The sequence below is a fragment of the Dipodomys merriami genome, unplaced genomic scaffold, assembly GCF_024711535.1.
Source record: "Dipodomys merriami isolate MVZ:Mamm:240054 unplaced genomic scaffold, mDipMer1.0.p SCAF_27, whole genome shotgun sequence".
Classification (NCBI taxonomy): domain Eukaryota; kingdom Metazoa; phylum Chordata; class Mammalia; order Rodentia; family Heteromyidae; genus Dipodomys; species Dipodomys merriami.
Genome location: NW_027204159.1, coordinates 5,623,246 through 5,639,845, shown reverse-complemented (window position 1 = coordinate 5,639,845; position 16,600 = coordinate 5,623,246). Strand labels below are relative to the sequence as shown.

The window sequence follows — 16,600 nt, the reverse complement described above, 5'->3', positions numbered from 1 at the left end:
ACACACCAGTAGATAAAACTGAAATATTAAAAGAAAAGCTGTGATTCTAAGCCTCTTTAACCACATTCTGCTGCCCTCCCCAATCTCCAAAAACCCCTCCTTCCTGACAACTTTTTCTAGGGTTTCTGTCCCAGGTAGGGAAGCCAATTCATTGGTATTCAATGAATGCCACAAATTTGAAACTGGAAAGTAGGATGTAGGCTAAAGCACCTTATTCTTGCTGCCCTGACAAGTTAGCACCACAAATGGTAAATTTCAAAACAAACAAACAAACAACAAAATACCTTTAGAGGCTCTTGCCTGGATCTCTAAGCAGCTGTTTCATCTATGCACGTTGGATGACTGTTAACGTAGGGAGAAGGGTAGAATAGAAAGTCCTAAAAACTTGGGGCTGGGAAGGTGGCTCAGTGGTAGAGCGCTTGCTTTGCATGCATGAGGCCCTGGATTCTATTCCTCAGCACCACATAAGCAAAAAGAATCTGTAGAGTCTATTAGGTAGAGGATCATATAATCTAAAAATAAAAATAATTTTTAAAAAAAGTCCTAAAAACTTGAGCAATGCAGCTTCTTTCAGCAGCAAATAGGACTCATCAGCAAATTGAAACATTAGGGAAAATACCTTTCCCTAGGACAAAAGAAGTTTTGCTGCCAGGATAATTTTGTATAAACAATGTTTTTAGGATAGCCAGGTGCTGGTGGCTCTCACCTGTAATTCTAACTACTCAGGAGGCTGAGATCTGAGGATCAAAGTTGGAAGCTAGCCCTGGGAGGAAAGTGTGACACTCATCTCCAATTAACCACTAAAAATCTCGAAATGACGCTTGGCTCAAGTAGCTGAATGCTAGCCTTGCACAAAAAAGATCAGGGAGCCAGGCACTAGTGGCTCACACCTGTAATCCTAGCTACTCAGGAGGCTGAGATCCCAGGCAGGAAAGTCTGTGAGACTTTTATCTCAAATAAACCATCAGAAAACCGGTGTCACTGTGGCTCAATGATAGAGTGCTCTCCTTGAGCTGAAGAGCTCAGGGACAGTGCCTGAGCCCAGAATTCAAGCTGCACAACCAGACAAAAAAAAAAAAAAAAAACGCTCGGGGTCAGCACCCAGGCCCTGAGTTCAAGCCCCAGGACTGATATTTGAAAAGAAAAAGTATTTTTAGGATGGAGAATTGCCTAGGTCTTTAGAATCTAAATTCTGATGATTAAATTTACATCTCTTCAGGACCAGAGTCCAGGCCATCTCTCACTTTGACATCTTCTTGCAACCCAAAGCCTATAAGCCCATCTAGATAAGTTTCTAATTCAGTCATTAAGCATTTCCCAGGGAACTGAAATGTATTAACATTTGACTTTACTCAGGTAGAAGTGAAAATGACAGCAAGAAAGAAGAAACAGGTGTAAATGCCAGGGAAACAGACACCAAACCAGATTCATAGAAATAATGAAGGCCTTGAATGAAGCTTATTCCATAGGATCTGATCTGCTGGGCCTTTAAAGCACCTAGGGACCAGATATTATCATTTTGAGAAGCCTATCTGTTTCTCAGAGAATAGGACTGAAGTTTGGTGGTCTCTCTGCTTCTTATCTTTCTTTGTGGGACTGGGAAAAAGACACTGTAATACACAAACTTGCTTGGGAAAATGGATTATTCTAATAAAACTTTATTTTTTCAAACACAGCCACAGAGGCAGAACCTCATGTTTAACACACACAGACTTATGGAATTTTTTTTATATAAAACAAAGTTTACGAAAATTTTTTTTTCCACTTTTTGTTTTTGTAATCCCATTAGCACAGGGACTTTGGCAGCAGGTGGGAGTGAAGGGCAGCTGAGGCTGCCACTGGGCAGTCACCGGGCACAAGAGGAGAGCACCAGCCTGGGAGTGGCTTCACTCACACACGCAGGAATACTCACCTACTGGCCAGCCACACTACACACACAACACAGATGCAGACATCTACCCAGCATCAGCCACAAGCCCTGGAGGTGTGCTCCACTCTGGGTAAGCCCAATATGTGAGAACCCAAATAATCAAAACAGCTAAAGTAGAGAACTAAGGGATGGTTGCTTGCTTTACAAAAGAAGCAATCATAGGCTGCTTTTAAATGATCAGCAATCCAAATGCATTAAAAATAGCATTTGGTTTACACAGAACTGTTGGAACAGATCTATTGTGTAAAGCAAAATGAACCACTTCTTGAAAAGGCTTGTTCCAGGGCCACAGCTCTTTAGGAAGCAAGATAGTTTGGATTACTTTAACTCCCAGACTTGAAGTATGGAATTAAAACATGACAACTGTAGGCCTTCTCCTCTAAGGATGATGCCCTAGGGCTTAAAAAAAAAAAAAAAGCCAGGATAGAGGCTTCACTTCTTCAGCTTAGGGCCTGCAGAGAACTCATTGGCATTGACAGTAGCCTACTGGAAGCTGGAACAGCTAATCTGCAACAGAGAGCCAAGGGAAGGGGACGTCCCAGGAGGAAAAGCAGCTGATACCAGGGAAATTATGAACTGAAGAGGGAGAAGAACCAGGGAAGGGATGAAACTAAAGATGGGCACCTCCTGGGCTCACAGTTTCACTTAATTCTTTAGAGAGCCTTTCTCAGATCTCAAGAGACTTGGTGATACATGGTAACTAGACCTAGCGCCTCTGAGGACAGAGCCACTTCCTCTGAAGTGGAGGCAAGAAGGCTGGAGCCTCAGTGATAGCTCCTATGCAACATGTAGGAGATGCAGAAAACATCAGGCACAATTCCACATTGAAAAAAAAAAAAAAACAGACCTTTGCCTTCTCTAATATGAGGAATTGGGTCTAGACATCCTGGATATTGAACAGAAAAATGCCCTTCATGCAATAAAGCAGGAAGGGCAAGTCCAATTTGGTCGTGCAAGGTCTTCTAATCAAAGCTAAACAGTGCCTCATGGGCTACTATGGTGACAGCTTCAATATGCATATCCACTAGTACCAGCCTACCAAAATAACTGTAGTTCTTAAATCCACACTGCAGCCACTAGACCTACTGCCCTAGCTCAAATTATGGGCTAGTAACAAAAACGAAATTCAATCCAACAACAAACTCCCAGCTGCTTCTCACAGCCTTTGCTTTACACATCCTCAGCCAATCCCTCAGTGAGTCCCAGCCTCTCTGTAGTCTCTTAGGGCCAATTAGAGGTAAATAAACATTTCCTGGCAGGAGTGGAAGACAAGTAAACTAGTAAATGTTGAATACCTAGCCTCTTTCTCAAGCAGGTCAGAAAAGAGTCTGGGCCAGGATCTTGTAAGAATGGGTTTCACTATATTCTGCTTCCAAAGAGCAGTAATGGAATGAGCTCATCTCTGCTGAGAACTGAATGCCACTGTTCCTGCTTCAGATCTACCTCAACAGATGCTGAGAACCAAGACATCGTCTTGCTACCTTATCTCTGACCTGGAAAATCAGAAGATGAGAGGAAAAGGTCCCCTCAATGAAGAAGAGAGAAATGAAACCCTTCAGCTATGCCTTAGTTGCTCGCATATGCTTGGACCTACTAAGAGAGTGAGAGGCCACAGCTCAGAAAAAAAAAAAAAATGTGGTAACCTCAATGCAGCCCTCAATACTAGATCTATCTAATGGGGACAGAGTAGGACTGAGGGGGAAAAAAAGATCATTGGCTGAGGTCAGAGCACTTAAAGACTCTGCTGTACCCCAAAAGAGAATTTTTGCAGAGCCAGTGATGCTATGGATTACAAGCCTGGTTCCAGTGCTACTGAGAATAAAGGAAAACTGGGAACCTCCTCGACTCCTTGAACAAGCCGCTGTTCTAAAAAAAAACTCAAGATCCTGGGGGTATCATGATGCTCTGTTAATGGAGCAACTGCCTTCCTTCCCTAAGGCTACGCAAACACACCTTTCCTCAAGTACACTCCCATGCACGCACGCACACTCACACAATTTCTCTGAGGAGGCTGACTGAACACCCCCACCCTGGCCAAATTCTAAGACACAAGTGCCCTTTGAAGCAAAGGGGCTAGTGAAATTCCCCGAGCTGGGGTCAGCAGACCCCTTCCTTCCCTGCCCATTGCTTTCTCAGTGGCAGGGATACTCACACTCAGGGCCACCACAGGGAGGGGCTTCTCTGGGGCTGTCCCTCCCGCCACCAGCTCTGTTTATCTTGTCCCGGCCAGTTTCTTGGCATGGTCGAGCTTGCTGGAGCGAGATTTCCGGCTACCCTGAGTCGGAGCCCTCCACTCACCCCCATTCCCAGGCTGGGCCCTCAGACTTGGGGCCTTGACACTTGTTAGTAGCCATAAGAGAGTCAGTCTGTGTGGCCCCAGGAAGTAGCCTCTCAGTTTTAGTTCTCTTCAATCAGATTCAGATCCAGATCCCCAAAATCCTGCTGGCATAGTGTCCGCTTGCTCAGTGCCTGCCGCCCCCACCGTACAGCCCCCTCCTCTTCCTCTTCACTTTCACTCAGCACCTGGGAGGAACCCCCAATGGGGCTGCAGGAAGCAGAGAGAGGTGGGGGACTACAGGCCATAAACCATGGTGGGGAGATGCTGTTGCCTTCCCGGGCTGTTTCTTGGAGACAGAGAGCTCCTGAGTATGGTTTCTGTCAACAACAAAAAACATAGTTTGAATGACAAAGAAAGACACTAATTTCCAAGAACACCCCAAAATGTATTTCAAAACTTCCCTTTCAGTTATGCCTGAGGCTCCATAAAATTTGGAAAATTTCACTGGTGGTTCACGCCTATAATGCTACCTACTCAGGAGGATGAGAGCTGAGGATCAGTGTGAAGCTAGTTCAGGCAGTAAAGTCCACGAGACTCTTATCTCCAAAAAACTGCCACCAAAAATGGAGCTGTGGTTCAAGTGACAGAGCACTAGCCTTGAGCAAAGGAAGCTCAGAGCAGCACCCAGATCTAGTGTTCAAGCCCCAGGATAAAAAAAAAACAAAAAACAAAAAAACAAAAAAAACCCTGGAAAATTTATTGAGGAAGAAGCCCACTTTCCATCAGATTCAAGAACAGAAACTTGGGAGGCTAGAGGTGTGGCTCAGTGGTAGAGTATCTATCTAGCAAACATGAAACCCTGAGTACCCAGGGATGGATGGGAGAATGGGAGAAAAGGAAGGAGGGAGGGAGAGAAGCAGAGGAGGAAAGAAAAAGATGGGGGGAGGGGAGGAAGCTTGGGCTGAGTATGGGGGCACATGCCTATAATCCCAGCTTGGATAAAGACCCTGTCTCAAAACCAAAAACAAGCAAACTTTACTTATAAGCTCCATGTAGGCAGGAACAATATCTGCTTGCTTGGTACTCTGTCCTGCCAAATACCTAAGCAGATTCAAGTACATAGTGAGCTTTTCAGTAAATGCTTGCTGCTTGGCTGGATGACCATCATAAAAAAGGTAAAAGCTTGGAGGCTTGTGACCCCAGTAGTCTAAACAATTGCACTTATACTAGGGGGCCAGAAAACATTTGTTAAGTTTATAAACAACATCTCTGCCCATCTTAAATATTCAGAAGCCCACTTGAAGCAGTGAATGACAAGTAGCAAAACCCTAAAATCAGGGCAGCAGTGACTCATGCTTGTAATCCTAGCTACCGAGGAGGCTGAAATTGGAGGATCACAGCTCAAAGCCAGACCAGGCAGAAAAGTCTGTGAGACTTTTATTTCCAATTAATCTGCAAAAAGCCAGAAGTGGAGGTGTGGCTCAAGTAATACAGCACCTGCCTTGAGCAGAAAAAGCTAAGGGATAGTATCCAGACCCTAAGTTGAAGCCTCATTACTAGCACAAAAAAAAAAAAAAAAAAAAAAAAAAAAACACAAGAAAAATGCCAGGTTAGTGCAGCTCAAGTGGTAGAGCACCAGACAGGATAAAGTCAAGGAAAGCACAAGGTCTTAAGGTCAAGTCCCAAAATGGCAAAATAAAAAGTAAACCAAGGCTGGGAATATGGCTGAGTGATAGAGTGCTTGTCAAGCATGCATGAAGCCCTGGGTTCGATTCTTCAGTTCCCCATAAACAGAAAAAGCCAAAAGTGGCTCTGTGGCTCAAGTGGTAGAGTGCTAGCCTTGAGCAAAAAACAGCTCAGGGACTGTGCTCAAGTCCTGAGTTCAAGCCCAGGACTGGCAAAAACAAAACAAAACAAAGACACACACACAAAAAGTAAATCAACCCTGAACACAACGAACAGGGTGTTGGTGAGAGGCCTTCTCTGGCTTATGTACTCTTGCTTAGGGGGAAAAGTGCCCCTGGCAAGACAATTTGTAATCCTTGCTGGATCTAGTTTCTCTAGAACCCCCCAAAACTGAGGAATCTTACGGGAGGTTTTTGGTGCTAAAACCCAATAGTCCCATGTCAATCAGGACAGTCTTTCTAGCAAAAGCTCATACAGAAAAAAAAAGTTCAAACCGAGAGCCTTTCAGAAGGGTATAAAACTAGCAGATCGATCATAAACACAAGTCTTCCCACTCCTACCTGATTCATCTTGTCAAAGTCCAAGGAAGGCCGCAGACGCCGAGGGTCCTCCTCATGGCGTCGTTTGACCCCAGTTTTGCGGGCATCCAGATCACAAGGCTGTGAGCGGCTTCGGGGAAGGTTTTGGAGACCTCGTGGTCGCCAGGGCAGCTCTGGAGAGGATGCAGGGGAACTTCGAGCAGAGGGCAAGAAGCGGCTTGCTTGTGGACCCAGGCTGGGTGACAGGGAGAAGCGACGCTGGGGTGGGCAAGGTGACAGGGACTCAGCATCACTTTCCCAGGAGCCACTCTGAGGGGAAGTGGCACAAGGTCGAGAGGAATCTTGGGCCAGAGCCAGGCTGAAGAAAGGAGGGCTGTAGGGTCTGTGGGCTGGGGCACATTGAGAAGAGGCACTGGGAGCTTGGAGGAACCTGAGGCTGGAGACCCGCTTCGGAGGGCTCTGGTGAGGCACCTGCGGCCCACCCCCTCCACTACTGCCCCGGTGCTTGATGGGAGTCCACAGCTTGGAGGGGGCGGGCCGCCACACCGGCTGCCAGCGAGACAGGTCCACGGGCACCGAGAGTGAGCGACAGTGCCTCTTGGATGGAGGGGCAGGGGGCACAGGAAGTTTCTCTGGGTCTGGGGGCTCAGGGTGCAGAACTTGGGAGAGAGGCTGCTCCTGTGGGGAACTTCCTCGACTGGGTGGTCTGAGGTGCAGGCTCAAGCCGGAAGGATGGTAGTTGAAGTTGAGGCTGTCCTGGAATTCAGCACAGGAACAGTGGGGCAGGCCCCTCCAGGAAGCACCTTCTGGAAAGAATTCATAATTAAATATATTAATGACAGTTAACTTTTTTTTTTTTGGCTGGTCGTGGGGCTTGAACTCTGGGCCTGGGCGCTGTCCCTCAGTTCTTCAACTCAAGGTGAGCACGCTACCACTTGAGCCACAGTGTCACTTCCAGCTTTTTCTGCTTATGTAGTGCTGAGGAATTGAACCCAGGGCCTCATGCATACAAGGCAAGCACTCTACCACTGAGCCACCTTCCCAGCCCTAACTTTTTTTTTAATGCTGGTATTGGGTTTGAATAAAGGCCTTATGCTCTTACTTGGCTTTTTTACACATCTCCAGTCCAGCTTTTATGCTGATTAACTGGCATGGCTACACTTTTCTGGCTGGCTAGCTTCACACCACGATCATCAGATCTCAGGCTCATAAGAGGCTAAGATTACAGATATTAGCTACTGGCCCCAGGCTTGATAGAAATTTTTTTTCCTCTTAAGAGTTTTTATGCCAATCTATGTACCGAACACGTAGCTTACCAAAAAGCTCCATGAGAGCCAGGTGCTGCTGGCTCACATCTGTAAATCCTAGCTACTTAGGAGGCTGAGATCTAAGGACAGAAGTTTAAAGCAAGACTGAGCCCATGAAACATCTCCAATTAACCACCAAAAAGCCAGAAGTGGAGGTGTGGCTCAAGTGGTAGAGCGCTTGCCCTGAGCAAAAAAGCTCAGGGACAATGTTCATGTCCTGAGCTCAAGCCCTAGTACCAGCATAGAAAATCTCCATGGGATAGCTACTATGATTAGCTCCATTCCACTGATGAGAGTTCAGTAACGTGCCTCAAATCACTGAACAATCAAATGACCAAACCAGGATTCAGGTCTGTCTGATGTCAAGGCTATATTTCTTATTCACTATGCTATACTACCCCACTATAAGAAAACTATATAGAATTAAAAACGTATCATATATACTGACTGCCACTTACCACACCCCTGTTCACTCTACCTAGTCATATCTACAAACTTTCTTTCCCTGTTCTCAGCCTGGGTTCTAAGAAGCATACCTATACTCTCTTATTCCTGGTGCTTTTCCTTCTCATGTGTCAACAAGGCCAAAACAAGAATTAGGGCTGCTGGGCTGGGAATTTAGCTTAGGGGTAGAGTGCTTACCTAGCATATATGAAGCCCTGGGTTCAATTCCTCAGTACCACATAAACAGAAAACGCCAGAAGTGGTACCATGGCTCAAGTGGTAGAGTGCTAGCCTTAAGCAAAAGAAGCTCAAAGACAGTGCCCAGGCCCTGAGTTCAAGCCCCAGAACTGGCCAAGGGAAAAAAAAAAAAAAAAAAAGAATGAGGGCTGTCAAGAAGTGAGGCACAATTAAACAGGTAAGAGATTACTTTTCTTCCTAGGGAGGGTAAAAGGGTAGAACAGGGTATTGATGATGGAACCTATACTTGGGCCATGTACCTACTTGGATTCTCCTTCCCCTAAGAATTATTTATTTATTTAAAAATTTTAATTGTTATCATAAAGGTGAGGTACAGAGGAGTTACAGTGACATAAGGCAGGAAAAGAGTACATTTCTTTTTGGACAATATCACCCCTTCCCTTGCTCTCTCCCAGTTTTTCCTTCCTATCCCTACCCACAAGTTGTCTTTTTTTGTCGGTTGTAGAGCTTGAACTAAGGGCCTAGGCTCTTTTGCTGAAGGATAGCCCTCTACCACGTAAGCCACAGCATCACTTCAGGTTTTCAGGTGGTTAACTGGAGATAGGAGTCTCATGGACTTTCCTGCCTGGGCTGGTTTTCAGATCTCAGTCTGCTGAGTAGCTAGGATTACAGGCATGAGCCATCAGCACCCAGCTCCTACCCACAAGTTGTATAGTTCACTTTCAACATAGTGTCCAGTGAGTAGCACTGCTGCATTATTCACCTTTTGTCACTCCATTTTGTGCCTCCCCTTTTACTCCCAAAGACATATGAATGAACAAACAGAACAACAACAACAAAAAAGAACAAAAACAGCAATAAAGAAAAAACCTGGAGTTCATTTTGATAAATACTATTTTGTATGATAAGATGTACATAGGCACTGTGCCTTTCTGTTCCTCTTCTAAGAGTATCCTCCTTTGGTCCCACTGTGTGAGAATGCCTAGAGACCTGTAAAATTTATTATGTCCTAAGCATTGTTTTAAAGGAAGAAAGGAGAAATGTGCTAGAAATGGTCCTCACTGCATTCCACCCAGTATTATTACTTTTTGTGGTTAGCTCATTAAGGGACAAAGGATCTATTCCAACATCCTCTGAATGGAATTTTGCAGAGGCTGGAGATTTGGGAGAAAAAAAAATCACAAGTATATGAAAACTTGTGATAGTAAAAATCATGCCTAACGCTATCTGGTCAATGGTTCTTATCCCTACTAAGCTCCAAGAGGGTAAGGATCAGGAGTCCTATGACACAATACTCTGCCATGACATCACTTGGCTTTCAGCAAGTATTTAATAAAGAAGAAAACATTTTTGCCAACTTACTTCCATTGCCATGTATCCCAGAAAAGAAAAGCACAAAAGCCTGGTAGCCTAGGTTAGCAATAAAGGCCTATGACCACAGGCCCTTTACTTATAATCTAGGACTTTAAACCTCAGATAAAGTATCACATGTGAAAAATATGAGGTGATTCATACATATATATATATATATTCAAATATATTATTCAAAAAATACACTATTGCTTTATATAGTACATAGGATTCTAGCAATTACCTAAATATATATCAGTAGGAGATTAATTAATAAATAAACTTAAGGTATATCAATTCAGTGTGAGAATACTTGGCTATAAAAGCAAAGGAATGCTTAGTATAGTGATAGGGAAAGACCTCACAGTTGTATTAAGTATAGATAACAGAATATGCAAGGTTTCCCATTTAGGAAAATAGGATGGTGGCTCACACCTGTAATCCTAGCTACTCAGGAAGCTGAGATCTGAGGATCATGGCCAGAAGGCAGCCCAGGCAGGAAAGTCTATGAGACTTTTATTTCCAATTAACCACCAAAAAGCCTGAAGTGGGACTGTGGCTTAAGTGGTAGAGTACTAGAGTCCTGAGCAAAAAAACCCCGAAAACCCCTCAAAATCTCAGAGACAGCACCCAAACCCTCATTTCCAGCCTCATAACCAGCACACACACACGAAAAGGAATATATATGAAAGAACATAGGTATATAAATGTACTATGTAATATACATATGTATTTAGTTCTACTTGTATAAAAAAATTCTGGTTGGATGTACAAGAAAATAGTAAGAGGCTGGGCTGGGAAGGTGGCTCAGTGGTAGAGTGCTTGCCTTGCATGCATGAGGCCCTGGGTTCGATTCCTCAGCACCACATAAGCAAAAAGAAAAAAGCCGGAAGTGGCGCTGTGGCTCAAGTAGTAGAGCGCTAGCCTTGAGCTGAAGAGCTGAGGGACAGCGCCCAGACCCAGAGTTCAGGCCCCAGGACCAGACCCCCCCCAAAAAAAAAAAAGAAAAGAAAAGAAAATAGTAAGAGGGCTGGGAAGGTGGCTCAGTGGTAGAGCGCTTGCCTTACATGCTTGAGGCCCTGGGTTCGATTCCTCAGCATCACATAAGCAAAAAAGAAAAAAGCCGGAAGTGACTCAAGTGGTAGAGCACTAGCCTTGAGCTGAAGAGCTGAGGGACAGCGCCCAGGCCCAGAGTTCAGGCCCCATGACTGGACCCCCCACTAAAAAAAAAAAAAAAAAAAAAAGAACAGAAAATAGTAAGAGGAGGTTATTTGTTTTTGCCAGTCATGGGGCTTGAACTCAGGGCCTGGGCACTGTCCCTGAGCTTCTTTTGCTCAAGGCTAGCACTCTACCACTTGAGCCACAACACCACTTCTGGCTTTTTCTGTATATGTGGTACTGAGGAATCCAACACAGGGTTTCATGCATGCTAAGCAAGCACTCTATCACTAAGCCACATGCCCAACCAGTAAGGAGTATTTTTGTTTTGCCCCATACATAATAAACAAGTGTTCTACCACTGATAGTAAAGGCTACCACTGAACCATAGCTTCCTAGTGACTTTAAGGGAGGTGATGGGAACTGGGTAGATAGGGAAGGATAACTTTTATCAGTATAATGGTTGTTATTTTTAATTTTTAAAACTATATAAATGCAAATCCTATTCAAAAAACATTAGAGAATGGGGCTGGGAAGGTGGCTCAGTGGTAGAGCGCTTGCCTTGCATGCATGAGGCCCTGGGTTCGATTCCTCAGCACCACATAAGCAAAAAGAAAAAAGCCTGAAAGTGGCGCTGTGGCTCAAGTGTAGAGCGCTAGCCTTGAGCTGAAGAGCTGAGGGACAGCGCCCAGGCCCAGAGTTCAGGCTCCACGACCAGACCCAAAAAAAAAAAAATTAGAGAAGTCCCTACAAGCTAGAATAAGAGCAACTAAACAGGTAACTTTCCTGCAAGGCAGCAAAATGGAGACAAGTGCTGATCTCAGAAGCTGACTCCAGCAAGAAAGTTCTAGAAGTATGATAACTAGTCTTGATCACTAGAAACCAATGAAAGAAATGTGTGAAGACAAGGGCAGACACACATATACAAAACATACAAACTTCCAAAACACACACAATACCTTACCAGACACAAGCTGGAAAGGGTTCCCACAGTTGGATATGTCTGCATGATCAGGCAAAGGCTAAGAGAGAGAGAAAGAGAGAGAGAGAACATACATCATGATTTGTGTCCAGAACACATTAACAAACTTACAGCAAGACCTTTTCAATTCTTGGACTAACCAGGATGTTAGAGATTCCTAAGTGTTTTCTTCCTATTGTCTTTCTAAAGTTAGTGAGTAAAGTAATCCACACCTTCCAATATTTCAAACCCTCTCCACCCAAGTTTTAGTATCCTTCTCTATTAGTGGAAAAATCCCTGCCCCCTTCTTTTTGGGCTGGGTTTGGAGCCTTAGTGGGCCCTTCTATTACAAGTACAATGCTTCATATAACACAGAACAAGGGTAAAGTGGTAGCAACAAACAGCCTCAGAAAAAAGGGGGAGGGGGTTATGGAGAAGCAGGAAGACTGGTCTTTTACCAGACTGATGCTGAAGCGTGTGCATTTCAGCTCATCCAGAGTCTGCTTCTGTAGCTGCTCAGTGATCAGGGTTATCATGTTTCTCCCCAGGATCTGACTTGCACACTTTGGAGCAAATGATGGATGTCTTCCCTGTTGTTCTTCCAGACCTCACTCGTGAGCCGTCTTCTGCCACTGCAGCACCATTCTAGCACCATTGGGACTTCCCTCTCCAGTCATGCCTGCTGAGTCTGCCAATTACAGAGGGACCAGCCCCAAGTGATATTAGAGATGTACCTGGTCCAGAGATGGAAAATGCATGGCATACATACCACAGCACTCCTATGCCAGACCTCTGGCAGACAGTAATTGATCACAGTTCTTTCCTGCTAAGCCTAAAGATAGCCTCAGAAACATTCTGAACTTGGCACTCCAGATATCCAATAAAATAAACCAGAGTTGGCAAGCAAATTGAAACCTATTTACCACTCCAAACCTGGCTCATGCTCTGCTGTTTCTACCTGGAATACCAGTACCACTTAGCAAACAGCTCAAGTGACAAAGAGAGGTGCCCAATTGGTTTATTTCCATACCGACCAGCCCAGTATTTTCTTTATCTTCCAGTCAGAAGCTAAGAGAAGCACTCTTCTCCCAAACTACATACCATAGCACAGTGAGGAGCAATAGTTACAGGCATAACTTTCTGCTTCAGACCAGAATAAATAGGATTTTAAGTCTTGAATAACTAATATATTATTTTCCAATAGACACTATGTATATGCTCCTATAAGAAGAAAAGGAAATGGTCAGGGTAATTCTGATTCCATTTCAAGCTGGGCATCTATGACTCAGGCCTATAATCCTACAGATACACAGGAGGCTAAGATACAAAGGATTGAGCTTGGAAATCAGCCTGGAAGAAAAGACAATGAGATTCCACTTCCAATTAACCAGCAAAAAGCCAGGCTGAATATGACTTAAGTGGTAGAACATGATCCATGAGCAGAAAGCCAAGTTAGTGTGAGGCATTGGGCTCAAGCCCAGTACCAGCAAAAAGAAAAACAATCCCAAAACAACCCCACAACTTCATCCAACTAAGAGTTTAGCTTGATCTGACTCAAAGACCAATGGATATAATTAACCAATATAGATAAACAATTTTTCATTGTCAATTTCTGATAGAAGCAAACTGAATCTTTTTCAGAGAATAGGCTTCAAGTCCATGCAATTATTGTGCAAGAAGAGTGTTAACCTAGTGTCTTACTTTATTCTATTTCCAGAAATCGCCAGCAGGCAGATAACTCATCAGTGTATATAACATTAGCTAGTAGAGAGAACAATTAATAAAGCTGAATCTCAATCTAATTTGCTGTAACCTCTTAATGTTCCTCAGTTTATCCATATACAAAATGGGCACAACAGTCACAGGAATGATATAACATGGATTATCAAAATGTACAAAAGCATACCATGTCCTATAAAAATCAAGAGTCTAAATAAATTGTCATTTCTCATCTCTCCTGTTAGCTGTTCTAAAAGCCTCAGTGTACCAAAAGTGGTATTATTAAAATGAAGAAGGCAATAGGGTCTATCTCTCTAGCTGGGTAACATCCTCTCTCACCTCACTAAGGAAAAGCCCAAGATGGCTCCTCTGTGACCTGGGAATTATCTCTATCCCATTCCCACTTCAGAGGGAGACAAGAAGAAAGAGCAAAGGAAACACCTATGGATGTACTTGAAGTTCTTTGAAAGAAAGGTGCAGAAGTAAATCATCATTATACTTAACAACCATTCTCATGCATAATTATTATACCACCTTGAACAAAGTTGCAGCTTCCTGAAATCTCCCTTTTGCTCTGTCTCCTACACTACTATGGCAGAAGCTACAGCATATATCACTTCTTGCTCCTACTTTCTTAACTTTTGCCTTCAAAGGGAATGGAGGGGGTGGGGGAAGGAAGAGAACGATGGAAGGGGTGACACTTATCAAGATGCATTGTACTCATATAAAAACCTGACTTACAGAATTGAAACTTCTTTGTACAATTACATAGTAGTAATAATAATAAAGGGAACCTAACTATAGTTTTACCCTAGAGACTCCAGGCCTCAGCCTGACCAGCCATGAGGAGCAGGGAGTGAAACAAACTCTAGCTTTTCATGAGCTATTTGGACAAACGGAAACCTCCCAGCCTTCTCTAGAATCAAGTGAAGAGAGTAATTTTGTATTTTTCTGCATTTTAATTATTGGGATGTGGCCACACACAGCGGTAATTGGAACAATGCAACCACCACCCCGCAAGTGATACTCTGAGTCTGAGTTTCCTAAACAGGCCAGGCTGAGAGGGGGAACAGAACGGGGAAGCCATAAGGAATCAAACCAGGACACAAAAGAAGGTAAACCAGCTCCACAAGGGGCCTTTCTCAAGCAGGCACTGAAAAAAGTGTTAGAAGCCCTCTCTGGCAGCCTTCGTTCCCCTTCCATTTTGTGTATATGAGAGGTAGAGACAGCCCCTGAGCAGTCACTAAACAAGTTAAAACTTCTCAGCCAAACAACTGGCACAGTGCTCAGCCCTTCACAGAGCAGCAGCAGGCCGCTAGGCCCTCCCAGGAACCCCACCAGGCCTAACTCTCAGTCTAGACGCTCCCTCCACCATAATCCTCCTAAAGATTGGACCCACACACACACTGCATCTCCTATTGGATGTCATTAACCCCTGACACTCGTGTTTCAGGAATGCTGAGATTGTGCTGAAACCTGGACAACCGAGGATCAAGTCAAGCCAAGAGACAGGAGAATCACAAATGCCCTAGGGACCTTCCCCCAGGTACCAAGCCCCACCATCTCTTGGGAGAGACTGAAGAAAAACATGAGCAAGGCAAGGAGGTGCTAGAACAGGTAAGTGGGGAACTGACTGCTCTTCCTCCATATGGTTCTGGTGGGGTAGGAGTGACAAGTGGGTACCCCTCCCCCACCCCCACACACCCCGATGAAGAAGCAAATGGCAAGGCCCCCTCCAAATCTTCAACCTCTCCCTCCGTTGCCCTGCCTGTCCCTGCGGGGTGGGGCATGAGGCGTCCACTGGTCCCTGGGAGGGGGTACGCCAGGGCTCACTAAAGGGATTCGCTCTCCTCTTCCCACTCAGGTTCCCTCATCTAGCCACGGGAAGCGAACTCAGGACGCCAGGGATGGGGAGGGTCTGGGACTTAGCACTCCCCCACCCCCCTCCCCCCACCGGGTCCCGTGCTCTCCCCGCGGAGGCGGCCTGTGAGGCCCAGCCGCGCGGGCCGCTGGACTGGGGGAGGGGAAGGAGAGAAGGAGGGAGGGACGGTCGAGATGCCCGCCCCGAGGCCCCAACGCCACCTGCCCTCCGCCACCTACCGCGGCTCCTCCAGCTCCCAGGGCCGCGGCCGGAGCAGCTCTGAGCGCTCCTTTCGCCCCACGGTGCCCTTAAAAGGCGTCGGCACGAACCAACAGGCCCCTGAGGAGAGTCTAAGTATCACTTCGTTTCGCAGAATCCCCCTAACCACCTGCAGAGGCCCGAGCCCAGGATCGCTCCTCCTTCGAAAGCCTTCCTACTATAGAGCCGAAGGGAACGAGCCTGGAGCTTTGATTTCGGGGTGGAGTGGTTTCCTCACTAGCGAGTCACCCCCTTTAAAATAGCCTGGAAAGTGGACGAGCCCAGTTAGAGGCATATCTTAAAACCCGCGGGGGAGGCCCCATCGGACGGAGGTAAACAAAGCCCTTGCTTCCTCTCCTCGTCCCTACATCGACACAGCTGAAACGCCTCATTCAATTCTGACTACGTAACAGAATCAGCCACAGTGCCTCTCACCTGCTCTTCAGTCCCAACAGATAAGGCCACCTTTCTGAAAGAATTCCCCTATCCCCCCCCCCCAGGAAAGGACCGGTCCATAGCGTGAGGGCTGCTGGGAAATGTAGTCCAAGTGCCGATTAGGGCCTGCTCTGAGTACCTGGAGCCCCTCTTGCAGCTGCCGGATCGCTCGAACCTTACAAATCGCAGCATTTATTAAGGTTGCGGGGCATGCCCGCTTGATTCTTTAATTTTTCCCTTCCCCCAGGACAGTTTGGAAAGCTGAGGAGGGCCCAGGGGCTGTTTCACTCCCTCTGTGCCTCCCCCCCCCCCACCTCCCGCCAGCGGGATGAGGTAATGGGATTGTGATTATGACATCATAGACAGTTCAGTTGCTTGGTGTGTGGGGGAGTACGGTGGTTACAGCTGGACCAGTTTCCTAAAGACGGAAGGGGAGGGAGGAAAACAGACGAGTGGGGAAACGAAATCGACAGCAC

General features: G+C 45.6%; 2 protein-coding genes across 5 annotated transcripts in view; one reads left to right on the top strand and one right to left on the bottom strand.

Annotated features, from left to right (window-relative positions):
- Positions 1 to 1,631: 1,631 nt before the first annotated feature.
- Positions 1,632 to 16,406, bottom strand: Fam53c (family with sequence similarity 53 member C). 4 transcript variants are annotated; one of them, XM_070036096.1, is made up of 5 exons: positions 16,264 to 16,406; positions 12,310 to 12,539; positions 11,855 to 11,912; positions 6,455 to 7,239; positions 1,632 to 4,585 (listed from the first exon to the last, which is right to left on the bottom strand). In XM_070036096.1, the coding sequence occupies exons 2-5, from the start codon at positions 12,385 to 12,387 to the stop codon at positions 4,328 to 4,330; spliced, it is 1,179 nt and encodes a 392-aa protein (XP_069892197.1). In that variant the 5' UTR covers positions 12,388 to 12,539; positions 16,264 to 16,406; the 3' UTR covers positions 1,632 to 4,327. The 4 variants fall into 4 exon arrangements, with proteins under 4 accessions (XP_069892197.1, XP_069892198.1, XP_069892199.1 ...); XM_070036097.1 differs by lacking the exon at positions 16,264 to 16,406 and adding an exon at positions 16,125 to 16,151; XM_070036098.1 differs by lacking the exon at positions 16,264 to 16,406 and adding an exon at positions 15,671 to 15,963 and having other exon boundaries at positions 6,455 to 7,236.
- Positions 16,008 to 16,600, top strand: part of Cdc25c (cell division cycle 25C) — a 48,942-nt gene continuing 48,349 nt past the window's right edge. The window contains exon 1 of the mRNA XM_070036091.1: positions 16,008 to 16,021. The gene's annotated coding sequence lies outside the window, so the exon portion shown is untranslated. The remainder of the gene's footprint in view (positions 16,022 to 16,600) is intronic.